The sequence below is a fragment of the Oreochromis niloticus genome, linkage group LG9 (assembly GCF_001858045.2).
Source record: "Oreochromis niloticus isolate F11D_XX linkage group LG9, O_niloticus_UMD_NMBU, whole genome shotgun sequence".
Taxonomy (NCBI): domain Eukaryota; kingdom Metazoa; phylum Chordata; class Actinopteri; order Cichliformes; family Cichlidae; genus Oreochromis; species Oreochromis niloticus.
Genome location: NC_031974.2, coordinates 28,433,197 through 28,449,389, shown reverse-complemented (window position 1 = coordinate 28,449,389; position 16,193 = coordinate 28,433,197). Strand labels below are relative to the sequence as shown.

Sequence of the window (16,193 nt, the reverse complement as noted above, 5' to 3'; positions counted from 1 at the left end):
GTAGCCTCGCCATCTGTTGCGCGACAGCCAAAGTCACCCTGTATGTAGACTGTGTGGCTCACTGGGAGGGTGTGCGTTTGAATATGTCCAAAGCTGATTTTGTGTGCACTTAGACACACTTAGGCACATCATTTCAGAGTGCCTGTGTGTGCATTTAATGGGTCTGTGTGTCTGCATGTCTGTATGTGCTAAAATGACCATCTGTGTGTGGAGAGAAAAAAAAAAAGCACGAGCCACAATTAAAGAGGAGATCTGTACATGGAAAGTCGAATATTTGTCCTAAACCGGCGACTCTGAGTCAACTCAGAGCTCAGAGGCTCATATTTTAGAGAGAAGAAATCCTTAAGTGGACAGCAGCCATCCACTAGCATTAATAATGAGAGCACTGACAGAGTTACACAATAAACAAATGAATGTTAAATTAAAATCAGCGCAGACAACATAATTTTAAAAAATGACAGAAAGATGGAGAAGCTGATGGATTGGAGGAGCAGTTAAGGGAATATTAGTGCAGGCACCATGACAAATCCATGCTCTGTACAGGATGTTAGACATTTAGTGACATTTACCAGATTCCTTGAGAGACTTCATTGAATCAAGTAGGATATGCTTTATCAAACTGACAATGGGAGTTTGGCTGATATCCACTGAGAAGTAATAATGGCAACGAGTAAGAGAAATCCTACACTGTCTCAACTAGTTTCTTGTTCTCCCATTCATGTGTCAAATTCTTATTTTTTATTACAGCTATAAAACTATAATTGCAAATAGGCTGAGAAAATCACAGCTTTTCCTGTACAAGTCCTCTCAAACTCTCCATAAATATCAACATTTACCAAACAGCTGAAATCTAGAAAACTCTTATGAGGTGCTGGCTGGGCACTGACCACTTCTCGGGGCAGCAGGGAGTCCTCTGGGCGAATCACCAGCAGGTTCACGGTTCCACCCATGGGTGTAGCTCGGAGCAGGGCTACCACCTCTTCCTGGCTTTTACCATTTAGGTCCACTCCACTAACCTGCACGTACATATACACATACATGGAGTCACGAAGCGTAAAAGAAACCCAGACTTACAAAAATAAACGTACAACAGATACACAGTCGGAGGCGAAACTAAACTCACTTTTAAAAGGGGGGACTATGGCCTCCACATAACCTTTATGCAGATTACCCTGTGAGCTGGTTGGAACTGGAATTAAATATGGGTTATTTCCCCCTAAAGGGAGCACTCGCTGATTTCCATGTCAGTCTGACTGAAGTATAATCAAAATATTGTTCCATCTAACCACATTTTCTTAGAAATTCAAAACTGCAGCTGAATTGTTGTAGCCAAAGGGAACGCAGCTTATTCGACTCGCTCCAACAAAGGCTCAGTAAGACTGAATTTAGGAACAAAGTCACATCAGGAAACGAGTAATTCGTCTCTGAAATAACACGCAATCTCACAGAACACACTCGCTGAACACTGTGTCATGGTTAGAGGATGTTTGACAGTGCTGCCTCACCTCCAGCAGCCGGTCTCCAGCTTTAAGTCGACCGTCTTGGATGGCGGCGCCTTGAGGAAGGATGTTTTTAACATAAATTGGAGCGCTGCCGCCAATCGGGACATCTCTGGATGTGATGCTGAATCCGAGACCCTCCGGACCTAGTTAACAATTAAAGACACTTAGAAAGGTATTGTGACATTTTACAAAGCACAGCTCATCACTTTTCTTTCCTGGCGCAAACATGCCATGCTGTGATGTTGTCATTTGGTAAGCTTGCCAGCAGGGTGCTCATGATCGGCAGTAAACTGAAAAACTGTTTGTCTGTCTGTTGTCATTTTCTATTACCCCTAAAACAGACTGCTCAATAAAATTTAAAGGAACCCTTTCTAATCAGAGCAAAGCATCAAGTCAGTTAAACTTGTGGGATATTGATTTGTTCAGTTAAGTAGCAGAGGGGGTTGTTAATCAGCTTCAGCTGCTTTGGTGTAAGAAAGGAACAGGTGCACTAAAGGGGCAACGATGAGACAGCCCCCAAAGCAAGAATGGTTATACAGGTGGAGGCCACTCACATGTTTCCCTCCTCATTAGTTTTGCATTTGGCTAGAGTCAGTGTCACTACTGGTAGGATGATGTGATAGCTGGACCCATTGGAGGTCGCACAGGTAGTCCAACTCCTCCAGGATGGCACATTAATACTTGTCATTGCCAGAATCTTTGCTGTGTGTCCCAGCACAGTCGCAGGAGCATAGAAGAGGTTCCAGGAGACAGTTAGTTACTGTAGTAAAGCGGGACAGGGCTGTAGAAGGTCCTTAACCCATGATCTGCTCCTTTGTGTAAGGAGGAACATGATGAGCACTGCCAGAGCTACAAAAGACCTCCAGCAGGACACTGGTGTGAATGTGTCGTATCAAACACGGAAATAAACTTCATGAGGCCTGAGGGTCCGATGTCCACTACGGGAGCCTGTGCTCACTGCCCGGCACCGTGGAGCTCGATTAACGCTTGCCATAGAACGCCAGAATGAGGAGCTCCACCACTGGTGCCCTGTGATTTTCACAGATGGGAGCAGGTTCACCCTGAGGACATGTGACAGACGTGAAACGTTAAGCTGCCTGTAATATCGTTCAGCATAACGGGTTTGGTGGTGGGTCAGTGATGGTCTGAGGAGGCATGTCCATGGAGGGACATGAAACCTTCTACAGTCTAGGCAACAGCACCCTGACGGCCATTAAGTATCAGGATGGCATCCTTGGACCCACCGTCAGATGCTACACTGATGCAGTGAGTCCTGGTTTCCTCCTTGTGCACGACAATGTCCGGCCTCATGTGCTGAGAGTATGCAGCCAGTTCCACCGACTGGCCCTAATCCCCACCTGATCTAAATCCAATAGGACACCTCTGCGACATTATGTTTTGGTCCATGCTCAGTGATGCCCTGGTCAAATCTGGGAGGCGACCTCCCTCGGACACGATCCGTCACGTCAACATTGTCAGGCATATATGTAAGCACATGGGGTCCACACGAACTACTGAGTACCATCCTGAAATACTGCGATGAAATTTCAGTAAAATTGTCTAGGCTGCATCATTTTTTTTAACTTAGATTTTCATTTTATTTCCATCAAGCAATGCGGCATCCAGTCGTTCCTAACACATTACCCTGTCCAAATCAGCATAGACATCAAGCATGATTTTTTTCTTTCTCTTTGAGATCTGATGTTTTTTCAGCATTTAATTTTTTTGAGCTGTGAATAACACTGATATTAAAGATCTGAAGGACAAATAATGCAAATGTTTGTGTTTAGTGAAGAATCCCAGAAACTCTGCAAAAGCTTTAAATGTCACTAAAGAGCAATTTATTTATGACAGCGACATATTCAATTTCTGGGTTTCATTTCAAAAGTACAGAAACATACAAAAGTGTATTCTGTGAATAAATACTGCTAAGGGCATACAGCTTTTTTCCCAATCACTAAATAAAGTAACTTTTAATCCACTAAGCAGGAATCAAATGATGGCCTTCCATCATGTCCTGAACCTCCACGAGGTAATACAGACATTCTTGCTTCCATGCTGGCATTTTTTCATATTTCCATGATTGGGTGTGTCTTGAACTCTAAACATAGTATCAGTTCTATCAACCAAAATTGAGTGTTTTAAATCAATGTGCATGGACTTTAAAGCCAATCGTGGAAGTCACGGTCAGATTAAAGACCAGTTAAGAATAAGCAGAGACAAATGAATCATTATGGATTGGGAAATGCATTAAAACTCTGTTCAATATCCTCTTAAACTAAAGTGCAGGACACCTAAATAGTTAAAGTGCTTATTTCTGAATCTTCCCACACTACACCGTGTGCCAGATTTTAAACCAAAAAAAAAAAACCTCCAGAGTTTTGGTGCAAAGGCAGGCCACAAAGGCTGTGTAAAAATCATGTCTGGGTCAAAGCAGTCTTGGATGATATATAGGGAGCTTGAGGTTAGCCTAATGGAGAAAGCAGTGATCACTGTGTGTGGACTCAAATTTGCTTCTTAGCTTTGTATATTTAAAGGAAAATCCTCTGTCTCTTCCAAGTGCAGTGAACTTCAACAACCACATGTGATAAAAACACTGCGGGCATCAGCTATGCAAAGCCATTTGCTTTAAGTTTAAGGGTTGACCTTTAAGGTTGCTCAAACGAATATGAATTGATAGTCTACGAGGAATCGGGCAAATACAATAACAGGTAAATAAGAAGATCTCCGGTCTAACCTTTTCTGCTGACCAGAGCCGTATTTTTCAGATAAAAGCATGACGTAGTTCAAATGTCAGCTACATGTGATAAACCGTGCAAATGCTGCGTGTCAGATTAAACTAGATGAGTTATTAAGAACGTCTTTCAGAGCGGCAGTTAAGATTCCACCATGCATAACCTAGCTGTAGGCATTTCCAGCAGTCAAGTTGGAAAGTCGTGTTCTGCGGTTTCAGTCGAGGCTTTTCTGACGCTAACAGCGGTGATTAGTATTCGTGTCAAAGTAGCTGCTCATTTCACAGAGCTGTCAGCACCTCTGATGGTTCATCATGACCTACTTTTCCCTGTATGTCTATTTAGCAGTCTGTCGTCTCGCTGACAGTGATGCCGCTGATGAACAAGGGGCATTAAGAGTGAGGAGCGTGGCTGGCAACTTTCTCCTGGCTTCCATGCACAAATAAACTTGCGGAAAGGTGATGAAGAGATCACTTTGAAGCCAGAAAGTTGAGCTGCTAAGGATAACGATGTTCTATGATCTGTCCGTCACTGCTGAGCGAGAAGTGAGCAGACAAAAATAGCTGTCATCGTTTATGTTGAATATTAAATGCGCAGTTTGACTGCCAAACTTTTAAATACCAGATCCCACAGTTGCTGTGGAAGGTTCTCCACTTAGTGCAGATGCTAGTCTGTCCTCAAATGACTAAAAATAAGAGGGGTAAACAAATGCAGATGGCATTTAACACAAATGTATCACAGCTTTTGATTATATCCTGCCTTTTTTCAAATCCTCGCCATGGCGGTTGGGATTCCCCGTCCCCTCTGACCCTTTTCACAAACTGCCACCCAACACGCATCCCAAATCCAACTCCGGCCCATTATAAGATCCCACTGTTCAAAGTCTACAATCAGGCAATTAGGAGAATGCAATCTCTAAATATTCCTGCGCTAATTAACCACTGATGTATTTATTTTAGGTACCAGACCAGACCGGGGTAAAAGTAATTGTGTCCCTTTCTGGATTAGCTGAAATCCTGGCTCCAATAAGCCAATTAAGCAGCAAACATGAAGAGAGGCTGAGGCACATTAGAATGACTTAATGGGGTGCGTATGTCCTTTTCGACAGCAGTATTTGATTAAGGCACTCTTGTTAATTTGCCATTCAGGATCTGCTCCTGCCACTTGGAACTCTGAGCCACTTAGGCTGAATCACAACAATTACAACGACCAGACAACAAAACCGCCGAAGCCCTTCTAGAAGTGCATTAGCGTGATGGCAATCAAACGGAACCGTCAAAATGGATTTCAGAGGCGCGTTTCCCTCGACTCAGCTGTTTCCTAGTGCTCCGTTAAATTCCCAGTTTAACAACATTTGGACATCTCCATCTGGAGTTCACAAACGGCTTCGAAGTTATGTGCCGGTAAACTCCTGCTGAAATCAAGCAGTGATCTTTGAAACCATTTCTGTCACTCGGGTTATACTGAAATATTTCATAGTGACTATGAAGCCATGCAGCTGGTGGATATAAACTAAACTGAAGGCATCAGCCTGGTGCTGGAGTTCTACCAACATCTTTCTGGAAATGAGAGTCGTGTGGGGAAACTTTATCACGTTATAAACAAATAAATATACGTTACACTTCAGCTCCACAGTGTCAAAGAACTCTGCCGGCAGCACTGGGAAACTTTGCCAAACATGTTAGAGCAGCTTGTGACTGCATGTCCCCAGAGTGGGTCACGTTTATCCCGCGCCGCAGCCCTCACTTTTTCCCGCATGCTTCCCTGAAGCTCATCGCTAAGGCCTCGGTGCCAACTTTCAACTAAACATCTGCTCCGGCAACCGAAAAAAAAAAGGAGCAAAAAAGAAATCGACGGAGTCAGGACATCGCCTTAGAACTGCTTCACTCTGCTTCCTGCTGCTCACTAATTCACATGAAGATGGCTAACCGGTGGAAATGACACGGCTTGGCAGCGAAGCCACCACAAAGAAATAGTACTGCTCCGGTATCAAAGGTCTGTCCAAGTCCACAAATAAACCCAGCTCAGCTGGAAGCAGATGGATTGCTGAAGCTTAACCACAAGACCGCGGTGATGTACTGTAGCATGAACGGATGACACCACAAACTGTTTTCAAGACGGGGCTGATCTGTGTTTGTTTTCTGCCTTCTCGGTTAAACAAAGTGCAAAAGCAAGAGGAGATTTCGTTTTATTTCCAGAAGGATTTCAGTTGCATTAAGAGCCCTTTGACCTTTTGTTTACTCTGGAAATTTTAAATGCTAGAAGGAGACAAGATATCACCTTTATCGTGCTTAGTAACAGGGCTGACATAGAAACAAACAACGAGATTATTGGTCAAACTAATGAACCACTTTAACGATGTCACTTGAGCTGCTTTAGGATCAGCGTCTTTCGTGTCTAACAGCAAACTTTCAGTGCATTTAAATGTTTAAATGCAGAAGTCTGTCTTGTGAAGAATATACTCTTTGATGCTGGAGTTTTATCAGATTTACAGCGGTCTTCCCCGGCTTTCTGCTGATAAAGAGCGGAGGCCAATGTAATCTGCCAGCGGACAGGCTGACAGAAATTTTGGCAGAAGCAATTCTGAACTCTAAGAGGAAAAAAAGCCACTTTTTAAAATTTTCCCATGGTTACAGGCAAGGTCGACCCACTGTTAAGCCTTCTCCAAGAATTTTTCCACTACCTGCTGTGAAACATACTTTATTAATATGATTATCACACATATCTCCCTTAATAACACAGAAGTGTCTAAAAAGCCGATCAAACATGGCGGGTTCATGTCACCTTATGATGTCAGCACACACAAATTGCAAAGGTGATTCTGCTGGTTTTCACTCCTACAGCACTGACCTCGTTTCTCTACTATCTCTCTTACCTTTCTTCAGTTGGACGTTGAACCTGCGACCTTTGTTCTTTAGGTAGGTGGTGCTGGGGGCGTTTGTGCTTATCCTGCGCTGCAGGTTGGGGGAAGGGGCTGACGGGGTCCTGGAGACCAAAATGTGGGGTGGAGTGGCAAAGCGTCTACTCGAGTCTGGGGTGCTCCCTGCCAGTGAGCCATGGTGGCTACAGAGACAAGGGTTCAGAGTCGTTACATGAAATATATATTCATCGTCAGGCTCCTGTAATGTAATGTATAACGCACAGTAATGACTTTTCACCATTAAATAATAACAGTATTTGTAGCAAGAACCTTTTCACTGGCACAGACGGAGGATTGATCGTTCTGTATAACTGACATTATGACCACAAATACAAACCCACATCTTTGTCTTTCTGGAACTAGGCCAGAGTTTTTACAACAATTAACAGAAACCACAGGCAGATAAAACAGGCTTTTGACAAGATGATCACCGATGCAGACTCAGAGGTCTAAGGTACAAATTACAGTTAGGCTGCCTTCTTGTCCTTTTTTTTGCATAGCTTTTAAACTCTGATGGATTTCCAGTGAAAGTCTTTGACTGCTGCAATTACAACAGCACTCCCTTTCACACACATCAAATCTGTGGCAGCCTTTTAATTTTTCTTTTTTCTTTGATTTATTGATTTTTCTTTGTTTCATGTATGAGAACAGTGTGAATGTATCTTGGGTAGAAAAAAAATGATTCAGTAACCGTTAAACAAAATAAAAGGGAGGTGAAACCCACTTGTGATTGAGGCCCGATTGTTGTCCCGATCTGGGCGTCAGCCCCCCAGTCAGACTGGACCTGTCTGCTGGCTGTTGAGACTCCTGGCTGAAGCGAACCCTGTTCAGCTGAGGTGGGCTGCTCAGCTCATTCTGTGCCGACAGCAGCTCATATTGCTTCTTCATGGCTGCAGGGACCACGTGGAAAAGGATAACCGGGGAACGCATTGCCTGCTTGAAAATGTTCTGTGCTCTGAAGGTGAAACAACATAGAGCGAGGGAGAGAGCGGTAAGGTCACACAGACAGAAATGAATTAGCTTTAAACATGATAAGAGATACATGTACAATGATGTAGCACCAAAGCTTGGCAGATACAAAAGGATAAGGAACGCCATGATGCACTGTATGTTGAAACGAGATACAGAGGGTTGAGGCCTGTGCGGGTAATCGCAGGACTACTTCCTGCAATGCATTATGGGGCAGAAATTACATTATCTATAATTACAAGCATCAAGACGGGTAAGAGATAAGGACAGTAAGTGGTGCATCAGTCATAAAATATTACTGCGTGTGATATAGGTTAAATCTCTATACAATGCAGTCATTTGTGTGTTTGTGTGAGTCTGTTCGTGGTTGGAGATAAATGGTCATGAGTTGACTCAACAATCAGAACAGAGGTGATGAATCATGCACCAGGGAAGCTTTCCAGACGATGAGGTCCCAAGTAAGCAGACACACACACACAGAATTCATTCCTTAAACACAAAATGGGGCGGGAACACACAAACACACAGAGTCTCGTATGAGTTTGGGGGAGGCCAAATATGCCGAGACAAGAGCTCGCCATCATTCCCAGACACAAGAATTGTTTAGTCTGGTTTGCCAGCAGCACTTAGCATATAGATAGGCTGGCCAGGAGTGAGGCACACTGCAGCATAAGGGGGCCAGAGGCACAGTGGATGTCTGGATTCCAGCAATCCCATGTTCTTTTTCCAGCCCCCTCCCCATTACCAGCAATACCATGCTGATTCTGTCCCAATGACAACCGCTAAGCCGCTTCCGCCGCAAACAGACAGCACTCCACGCAAGCCGCGTCGCAGAGGCGAACGCGCACCAAGCCACTTCTGCGAGATTTGCTCTCTCCCGTTTTCATTCTTATGGTAATTTGCGAGAATCACTTGCATATGCGCACTGCAGGGTGATGACAGGCTGGGGCGAAGTTTGTGTGCATGCATGCGTACGCAAATGTTCCCGTGCACATACGTGCTGCCATCACTCCAGCAATCAGCCTCCGCGCGAGCCTGATTGAATAATAAATTACCCCCATCAATGCATCATTACATTCAGTTAGATTAAGCGCTTCAAAATATTTACCCATGCAAAACAATCCAAGAAGATTAGACTATCACTTTAAATTGTCACTCTCTGTGGCACACAATCAAGGATGGGTGGGGGTGGGGTTAAAGTTTTGCTCCTTCGCCTCATTTTTATGCAAACCCCCCTCCCGAAAAACCATCACAAACATCATAAGTGTGCAGATGCCGGTGAGGAGGGTGTGTTTGGAAGGGGAGGGTAAGCGTGGAACGCTACAAAACATCACTCCCTTGTGGATTTGGCGGGTAAGCTTCTTTCACAGTAGAAAAGGAAAAAAAAGCTGTGAAAGAAACTGCGATGTTTACTAATGACAATAGCTTCGTTTTAAAGGATTCTGAAACCTTAGTGGGTTTATATGCAGGGTGATAAACAGATTAGGTGTCTCCAACTGCTTCCATTTAACAAGATGCTGGAGAGCTTTTGCTATCACGCCTTTCTTAAGAAACATTCCTACAGTGATACAGTTGTTCAGAGATAATTCATAGCTACTGACTTCACTTTTGAAGGCTAAACTTTCTGTCATTTATGCGGCGTTGTGGTTCAAAGCCCACTGTTTTTAGATGCGCAGGCCTAGTGTGACTGTTGTCTGGGATTTTGGTAGCAGAAATCTGGGCTATTTCTTTCTGTGGAGAGCTGAACAGACCACTTTATATAGTGCCTCGATTTTTCAGCCTCGAGGAGAAGCAATCCATTTAATACTGGTGCACACACACACATACACAAGTGCAGAAATGCCTTTGTATGACATATATGTGTGTCCACGTCCGTGCAGCGTGAGATACCACACATTCACGCTTATGTTTACGAGTGTTTAAAGAGACAAAGGTTACGACGCGTTGGCAGAAATGAATGAAGAGAAGAGTGTGGATAGTTTGGGATCAGAAAGCGGCACAGCAGTGAAGGACTGCAGGTCACTGAGACCTATTACAGGAAGGCCAACGAGTCGGTCATATTTCTGTTTTATTGTGCGGCTGTGTGGGTGTCACGTCTCCCCGCAGTTTGGATTACGCTTATCAACAGCAACACTATTTACTGTCGCTGCGCTTAATGTCCAACACAGTGCTTTCGGTGTGAACTGCATCACTCGGCAGACAGTGCTTTCCTACTATCGGAGCAAAAGGAAAGGAAATTAAAATCAGCATGGCATCAGCGTGACATGAAGAGAGGTTACCAAAAGGAGAAAATGTCAGCTGACAAAAATAGCTGTGTTCAGAATAATACTGCATGCAAAAGAAAATGTTCCAAGCGTCACTATGGAAAGCTTACTGTTCAAAGCGCAGGTTGCGAATGTCTCCCTGATTAATTCTGACGATGCAGTCGTTCTCCTGGAAGAGACGCTCCTGCTCTGCTTTGCCTCCGGGCTCCAAACGCTTCACTAGCAAGCCCTGTGTCCTGCAAAGGTTCATGCAACAGGTAAGTGATAGCACACAACTTAGGCAACTACTGTCACAATGAATTTGCAGGTGTACTTTGAAAAGTTAATGAAAAGGTAGAGAAGCCTAATCAGAATGGATGGAGTGGAGACAAGAAGAGAGTGTAGAAGAAGGTACCGATAAGGACACATTTAGGGTTTGAGGTATCACTTCAGAAAAAATCATGCTGAAAATAAATGTTATTGCTATGTTTAGAAAAAGAAATGAGAAGTGTAGAACCCAAAGAACATCATCCCCACAGTGAAGCTTGGTGGTGGGAGTATTATGCTGTGGAGATGCTTCAGTGCATCTGGAACTGTGAATCTTGTCACGATGAACGAAGTCATGAAGAACAAAGTCATGAAGAAAGAAGGACATGAAGACCTTGAAAGAAAACCTCAAGCAGTCAGCATCAAAAGTGCATCTGGGTCACCTCTTTAAATGGTAAATTGATTGATTCTTATATAGCGCTTTTCTACTCTCCCGGAGTACTCAAAGCGCTGTATACAACATGCCATATTCACCCAATCACACAAGCACTGACCCTAAACTGAGTGCTTTTCTAAAGACATTCACACTCTGATGGATGCATCGGAGAGCAACTTGGGGTTGGTATCTTGCCCAAGGATACTTGGCATGCAGACTGGAGGAGCCGGGGATCGAACCACCAACCTTCCGATCAGCAGGTGACCTACCTCCTGAGCTACAGCCAACATCTTTCAACATGACAACAACCCAAATAATGCCTCACTCCTGCTGAAGATCTACCTCCAGAAGACCAAAGTGACCGCTGATGACTCGCCTGCACAAAACCCTGACTTGAATCCCACTGAAAATCTGTGGGGTGAACTGAAGACCTATGTACATGCCAGAAGACCATCAAATCTGGCCAATTTTTCCAAAGAAGAATGGGCTTGGATTGCTTGGGAGACATGTTTGAGACTTCCTAAAGACTACAACAAATGACTGCAGGCTGTTATCCATCAAACCGGATACAAAATTGACCATTTCCATTATCCTAAAACTAGGATGTTTTAGAAAAGCTGTGCTAAAATCTCTTGCTCTGTTTTGAAGCACTTGAGAAAAGACATTTTCATAGAGGAGGGGGCTAATGAGTCTGTCCTCATCTGTATGAAGTGAAGCTTTTTGTAGTACAGCATTGACATTGGTTGTCATTTTATGGCCTGGAGATTTATAACTTTTGCATCAACAGAGTGCCTAAAATATTCAAGTCTCCAACAGAGTTGGGGAAGTAAATAAGATTACAAAATGAGTTTAGCCCATTGTAATGCACTCAGTCAACAAAAGTTAACTTTGCAGACTAGGTTTGGATAGAGTCCTGAATTTCCCTGCACTCATTTTAAGCCTCCGTCTGTCCTTCTGTCCTCCTTTCCTCTTTTTCTTCCTGTGGGCAGGTCTGAAAGAATGACAGGGTGGGTTGAAATAATCCAGACCAACAGCTAAGAGATCATCTTTTGGCTGCCAGGGAAGTGCTACAGTCGCCTTCATTGGAGCTTAAGACTAGAGCCGGCTGCGGTGTTTAAGGAAAAGAAAACCCAAGGAGTTCCACAGCTGTGCCATCTCAGTAATCCTTTAAAAAAACGCCAACCTTTACCTTCAAATATCCCTCCGCCCTCCATCCCCCTCTAAATAAATACATCAGTGAGCTCCTTGGGGGCTTTAGTTAGGCCTCGAGGATAACCACATGCAAAGCGATCTGATGGATGCTCACACAGCAGAGCTATAAACTCTGGCTACAGTGTACAAGGTGCAGGATGCCTGTGAGGTAGCAGGTAAACTGACTTTAAATGTTTGGTGTCCTTGCATAAAATGACAAAAAAGTTTGGAGGCTTATTTTGAAGAAATTATGAAACCTACCAGAGCAAAAACCATCAACAAACAAAGATGTACCGGACAGGGCTTATAAATTAGACCCTAAGCTACACCTTATTGGTGTCAAGGACATAAGTGTCATGCTTCTCATAATTCTCCCTTCCTGTCTCTTTTCCTGGACGCATAAACAGCAGCACATTCAAAACTGTTGTGACCCTGTTTACTGCAGACGTCAAGGGCAGGCTCGCACAGCTCTTTAGCATTTCAGCCAAACAGGGCCACTCTCAGAACATTGCTTTAATTGGCTGCATAATGTGGACATTCACGCTCGCGCCGAAGACTCATCTCAGCCACTCAGTGGGGGTAAATGGGTCGGCATTAAGTTGAAATTAAAGATCACAAAAGGCCCTTCCCTCTTTCTTGGTATCTGAGTTGCCAGGTCAGGTTAAGTGTGTTAAGCAGAGAGTAATTGCGGCCAGCGTGGAAGCAGACATGATTGTGCTTTATCTCCATAAGTGTTGGCAGCTTGAAAACAAAGTATTGCGCACGGAGATTACATCACGAACACACGCTAATGACTTCTGATTTGCTAGCAGACTGGAGACGGTACAGTAGATAAAGGAGTTTTTGGTTGATCCCTGATCAGTATTCAAGCGGCGGCAGAGCGGACTGGGGATAAAGCGGCGTCGTTTAGAGATTTAAAGAAGATGATGATTTCGTGAAAAGCACTATTATTGTGTTGGCTGTAATCCCATCCTCTCAAACTGATGGAAGTTTGCTTCTTCTTGTTTTTTTTAGAGATACTTGTCAGTTATTCGTAAAGAACTAAAGCAAAATCTAAAAGTCATTCTCAAAGGCTGCAATTCATTAGGTGGCAGATGTAAGCAAAAAGGGATTTGTAGTTTGTGGATTCTCTGCAGCCTCTGGGGGGGAAAAAGAAAGACTCTTTAAGTCTCGCTTCTCCTCGAAAACAGGAATCAGCATCTTACCGCACCATATGGCTTTACTCCATCTTGTGGCTGGGTAGCAGTGCTGATTTGGAGGAGGCCACCTGCTCTCATCTACTGCCTTTAATCAAATAATAATCCAATCAGGATCCATTTATGCATGGCAATTATGTCCGCAGTTTGTTTACAATTGAAGATGGTCATGGAATGAGAAGTTCATTAAGCTAGGAACACATCTGGAAGGGGGCGTGTGTGCATGTGTAGATGTACGGGATATTTATGTGTGCACGTTGCTCTCAAGGTAGGTAAGCGACGCTGCTCCGAGAACTGTTTTTGCTTGTAAAAGGAGACGGCCTGAGTCTGAGAGGGAACATACTTCTCTAGGTCGGTCCCACCTGCTCACAAACTGCATTAGTGTGAGGTCATTTTCAGGTAAGTATCTGTGCATTTCAGTGTGTGTGTGTGTGTGGCAGGGAAAGAGTCTTCCTGCTAGAGTGACAGAGTCTCTATGCTCTCTCCTACAGTTGTCTTCCCCTCCTGCTTGGATGTGACTTGATGTCAGTGCAGTGGAGCAGAATACGGGGGCAGCCCGATGCTGGAGTGCCTGCAGTTCCTTGTTTGCTGTCTGGTTTTGCTGGCAGTCTGACCCCTTTGGCCCTGGTCTAGACACTAATGACAGCCCGCTGAGCCTAATGCCTCCTGTCCCAGCGCACAACGCACAGAAAGAGCTCGGACAGGCCATTAGCATCATCCCACTGACCAGACAATAAGTTTTATCATGGCTGAAGTTAATTGAAGGCTCTGATAGCTATTAGTGCCGACCTTAGCTGATGGGGAAGAAATTTACTGCCGGCGCAGCGTTAATGCTGTTTCCTCCAAGATGCTGTCTGATTTAGGGGCATTACAGGGGAGCTTAAGGACAGCAGTGCATCTAATGAGAGCTGAACTTCTTTAGTTCCTTTAGAAATCGTTCCCTCCGTTAGGCCCGCCTCATCCTGAATCACTATTTTCCAGCTCTGACTCAGGGTGTCAAGATGGAGTTAGCACGAGGTCAGAGCTAAATATAGTTTCCTGACACTTGCTTATAAACAGCAATGAGATTAGTGTCTGAGCCACCTTCAGTGACACTCCCCTTCCTCCTCCTCTCCCCCTTCAAATGTCATTCCGTTTGATCTCCTCATTCCGTCTTTCCACCTCATCCCCGACCTTCCTTCCCCAGTGCTGAGTAGTCACATTCACCTTGGTGGCGAGCCAGTTCCTTTTGGCGTGCAGCAGGGATCTGTGTTATACACAAGCTTTTAGTTTGATTACATCTAACCGCTTCCTCTGTCCCCCCTTTTTTTCTTTTTTTTCCCTTTTTTTTTTTTTAGGAAAAAAAACAAACTCAGACGCCTTTCGTTCCCTTGTCATCGACACTCCTACCAGTTAAAAAGACAGAAAAAAAAGCGAGAGGAAGTCCAAAGCAAGTTTCAAGACGGCGCATGCACAACGATGACCGAGAACCCAGTTATAAAAAGTATTTGCAAGACCTGGAGAAAACTGTGCAGTCGAGAGCAAAAACTACTTTCATCCATTCGCCTCACCACTGGGAGCTTCAAAGCTGTGGGGTGTGAGCGGTGCTGAGTATGGGTGTGGTGTTTCAACAGCGAGGCTCACAATAATAAAAAAAGATGACTGCAAGAATCAGAGGCAGTAAAAAAAAAAGAAGAAGAAGAACAGCCTTGAGCAACACATAAAAAGAGATATATAAAACAGAACAAAGGACAGAGAAAGTAAGAAAAAATGAGTGAAATAATGAGTGAGAGCAAAAAGAAAGCAACACTGGATGGTGAAACTGAGATGCACTGAATTTCAGCTTGTGTCTGTTTTGTTTTTTACCTGATATCATGTGAACTGAAAGGCACTACGTGGATCCCCAGGGGCCCACCTTCATTGGACACCTCGACGGGCTTGAGCATGCTTCTGCGGGATGGTGATGGATGAAGCCAGAAAGGAGAGAAGATGGGAGTAGGAGAGAGGTGTATGAATAATAACGATAATAAAAAAATAACAGAAGTGAAAACAACATGTAAAAATGCAGAATGTAAACAGACAGCACAGTCAACAACATGAGGTCAGCGGGATGCGCAGGAGTGGGGGCCTGAGGGAGTGGGATCCTTATTGGTGGGAGGCCTCGCTGAGTTGCCTGTGCTAAGTCATCCATTACAAAGCGCGACTGGTGGACCTCAGGGTCGATTAAGGATCCAAATGGAGGCTCCAATTAAGTGATTAAGATCAGACTGCTGTTGTGCTAAAAGAACAAATTAATTGAAAACATATAAGAGAACGGGGGCAGGGGAGGGAAGGGAGGAAGGTTCATTTGTTCCGATAAGGACGTGAAGACAAATGAACACGACCCAGATGTGCGTGACGATGTTTACAGACTGAGGCCTTGGTCTCGATGTTTGGGTTGTTACTGGCACATGCTCGTAAAGTGGGCAGCGAAACAAGAAAGCGGTACGCAGCCGTTACAATAATCGTGATTAACTGTAATTGTACAATTTTGCTCTTAGCATGGTGTATGGGTGGGGTTGGGGCGTTTGCGGTACGCCACTCACTCTATATGAAACACTGGTGAATGTTCCAGTGAGGAATCGGCCCTTCCTACTGGCTCCGTCCGCTCGATTCTCCTCTCGTGTCTCCTTTGCTCCTCTTCCTCATCCTCATCCTCCTCCTAATAGAAAGAGAGACAAAGAAAAGAAAGACAGGATGAATGGGATGAGTGCTTCAA

At 44.3% G+C, this 16,193-nt stretch overlaps 1 protein-coding gene across 3 annotated transcripts in view; it reads right to left on the bottom strand.

Moving 5' to 3' along the window:
- Nucleotides 1–16,193, bottom strand: part of LOC100702913 (partitioning defective 3 homolog) — a 346,275-nt gene that overhangs the window by 171,119 nt on the left and 158,963 nt on the right. For all 3 annotated transcript variants that reach the window (XM_025910173.1, XM_025910174.1, XM_005471661.4), the window contains exons 6-12: nt 16,021–16,136; nt 15,302–15,385; nt 10,498–10,623; nt 7,879–8,109; nt 7,110–7,297; nt 1,506–1,645; nt 888–1,016 (exon numbers count right to left, since the gene is read on the bottom strand). In XM_025910173.1, coding sequence (XP_025765958.1) covers nt 888–1,016; nt 1,506–1,645; nt 7,110–7,297; nt 7,879–8,109; nt 10,498–10,623; nt 15,302–15,385; nt 16,021–16,136 — 1,014 coding nt within the window. The remainder of the gene's footprint in view (nt 1–887; nt 1,017–1,505; nt 1,646–7,109; nt 7,298–7,878; nt 8,110–10,497; nt 10,624–15,301; nt 15,386–16,020; nt 16,137–16,193) is intronic.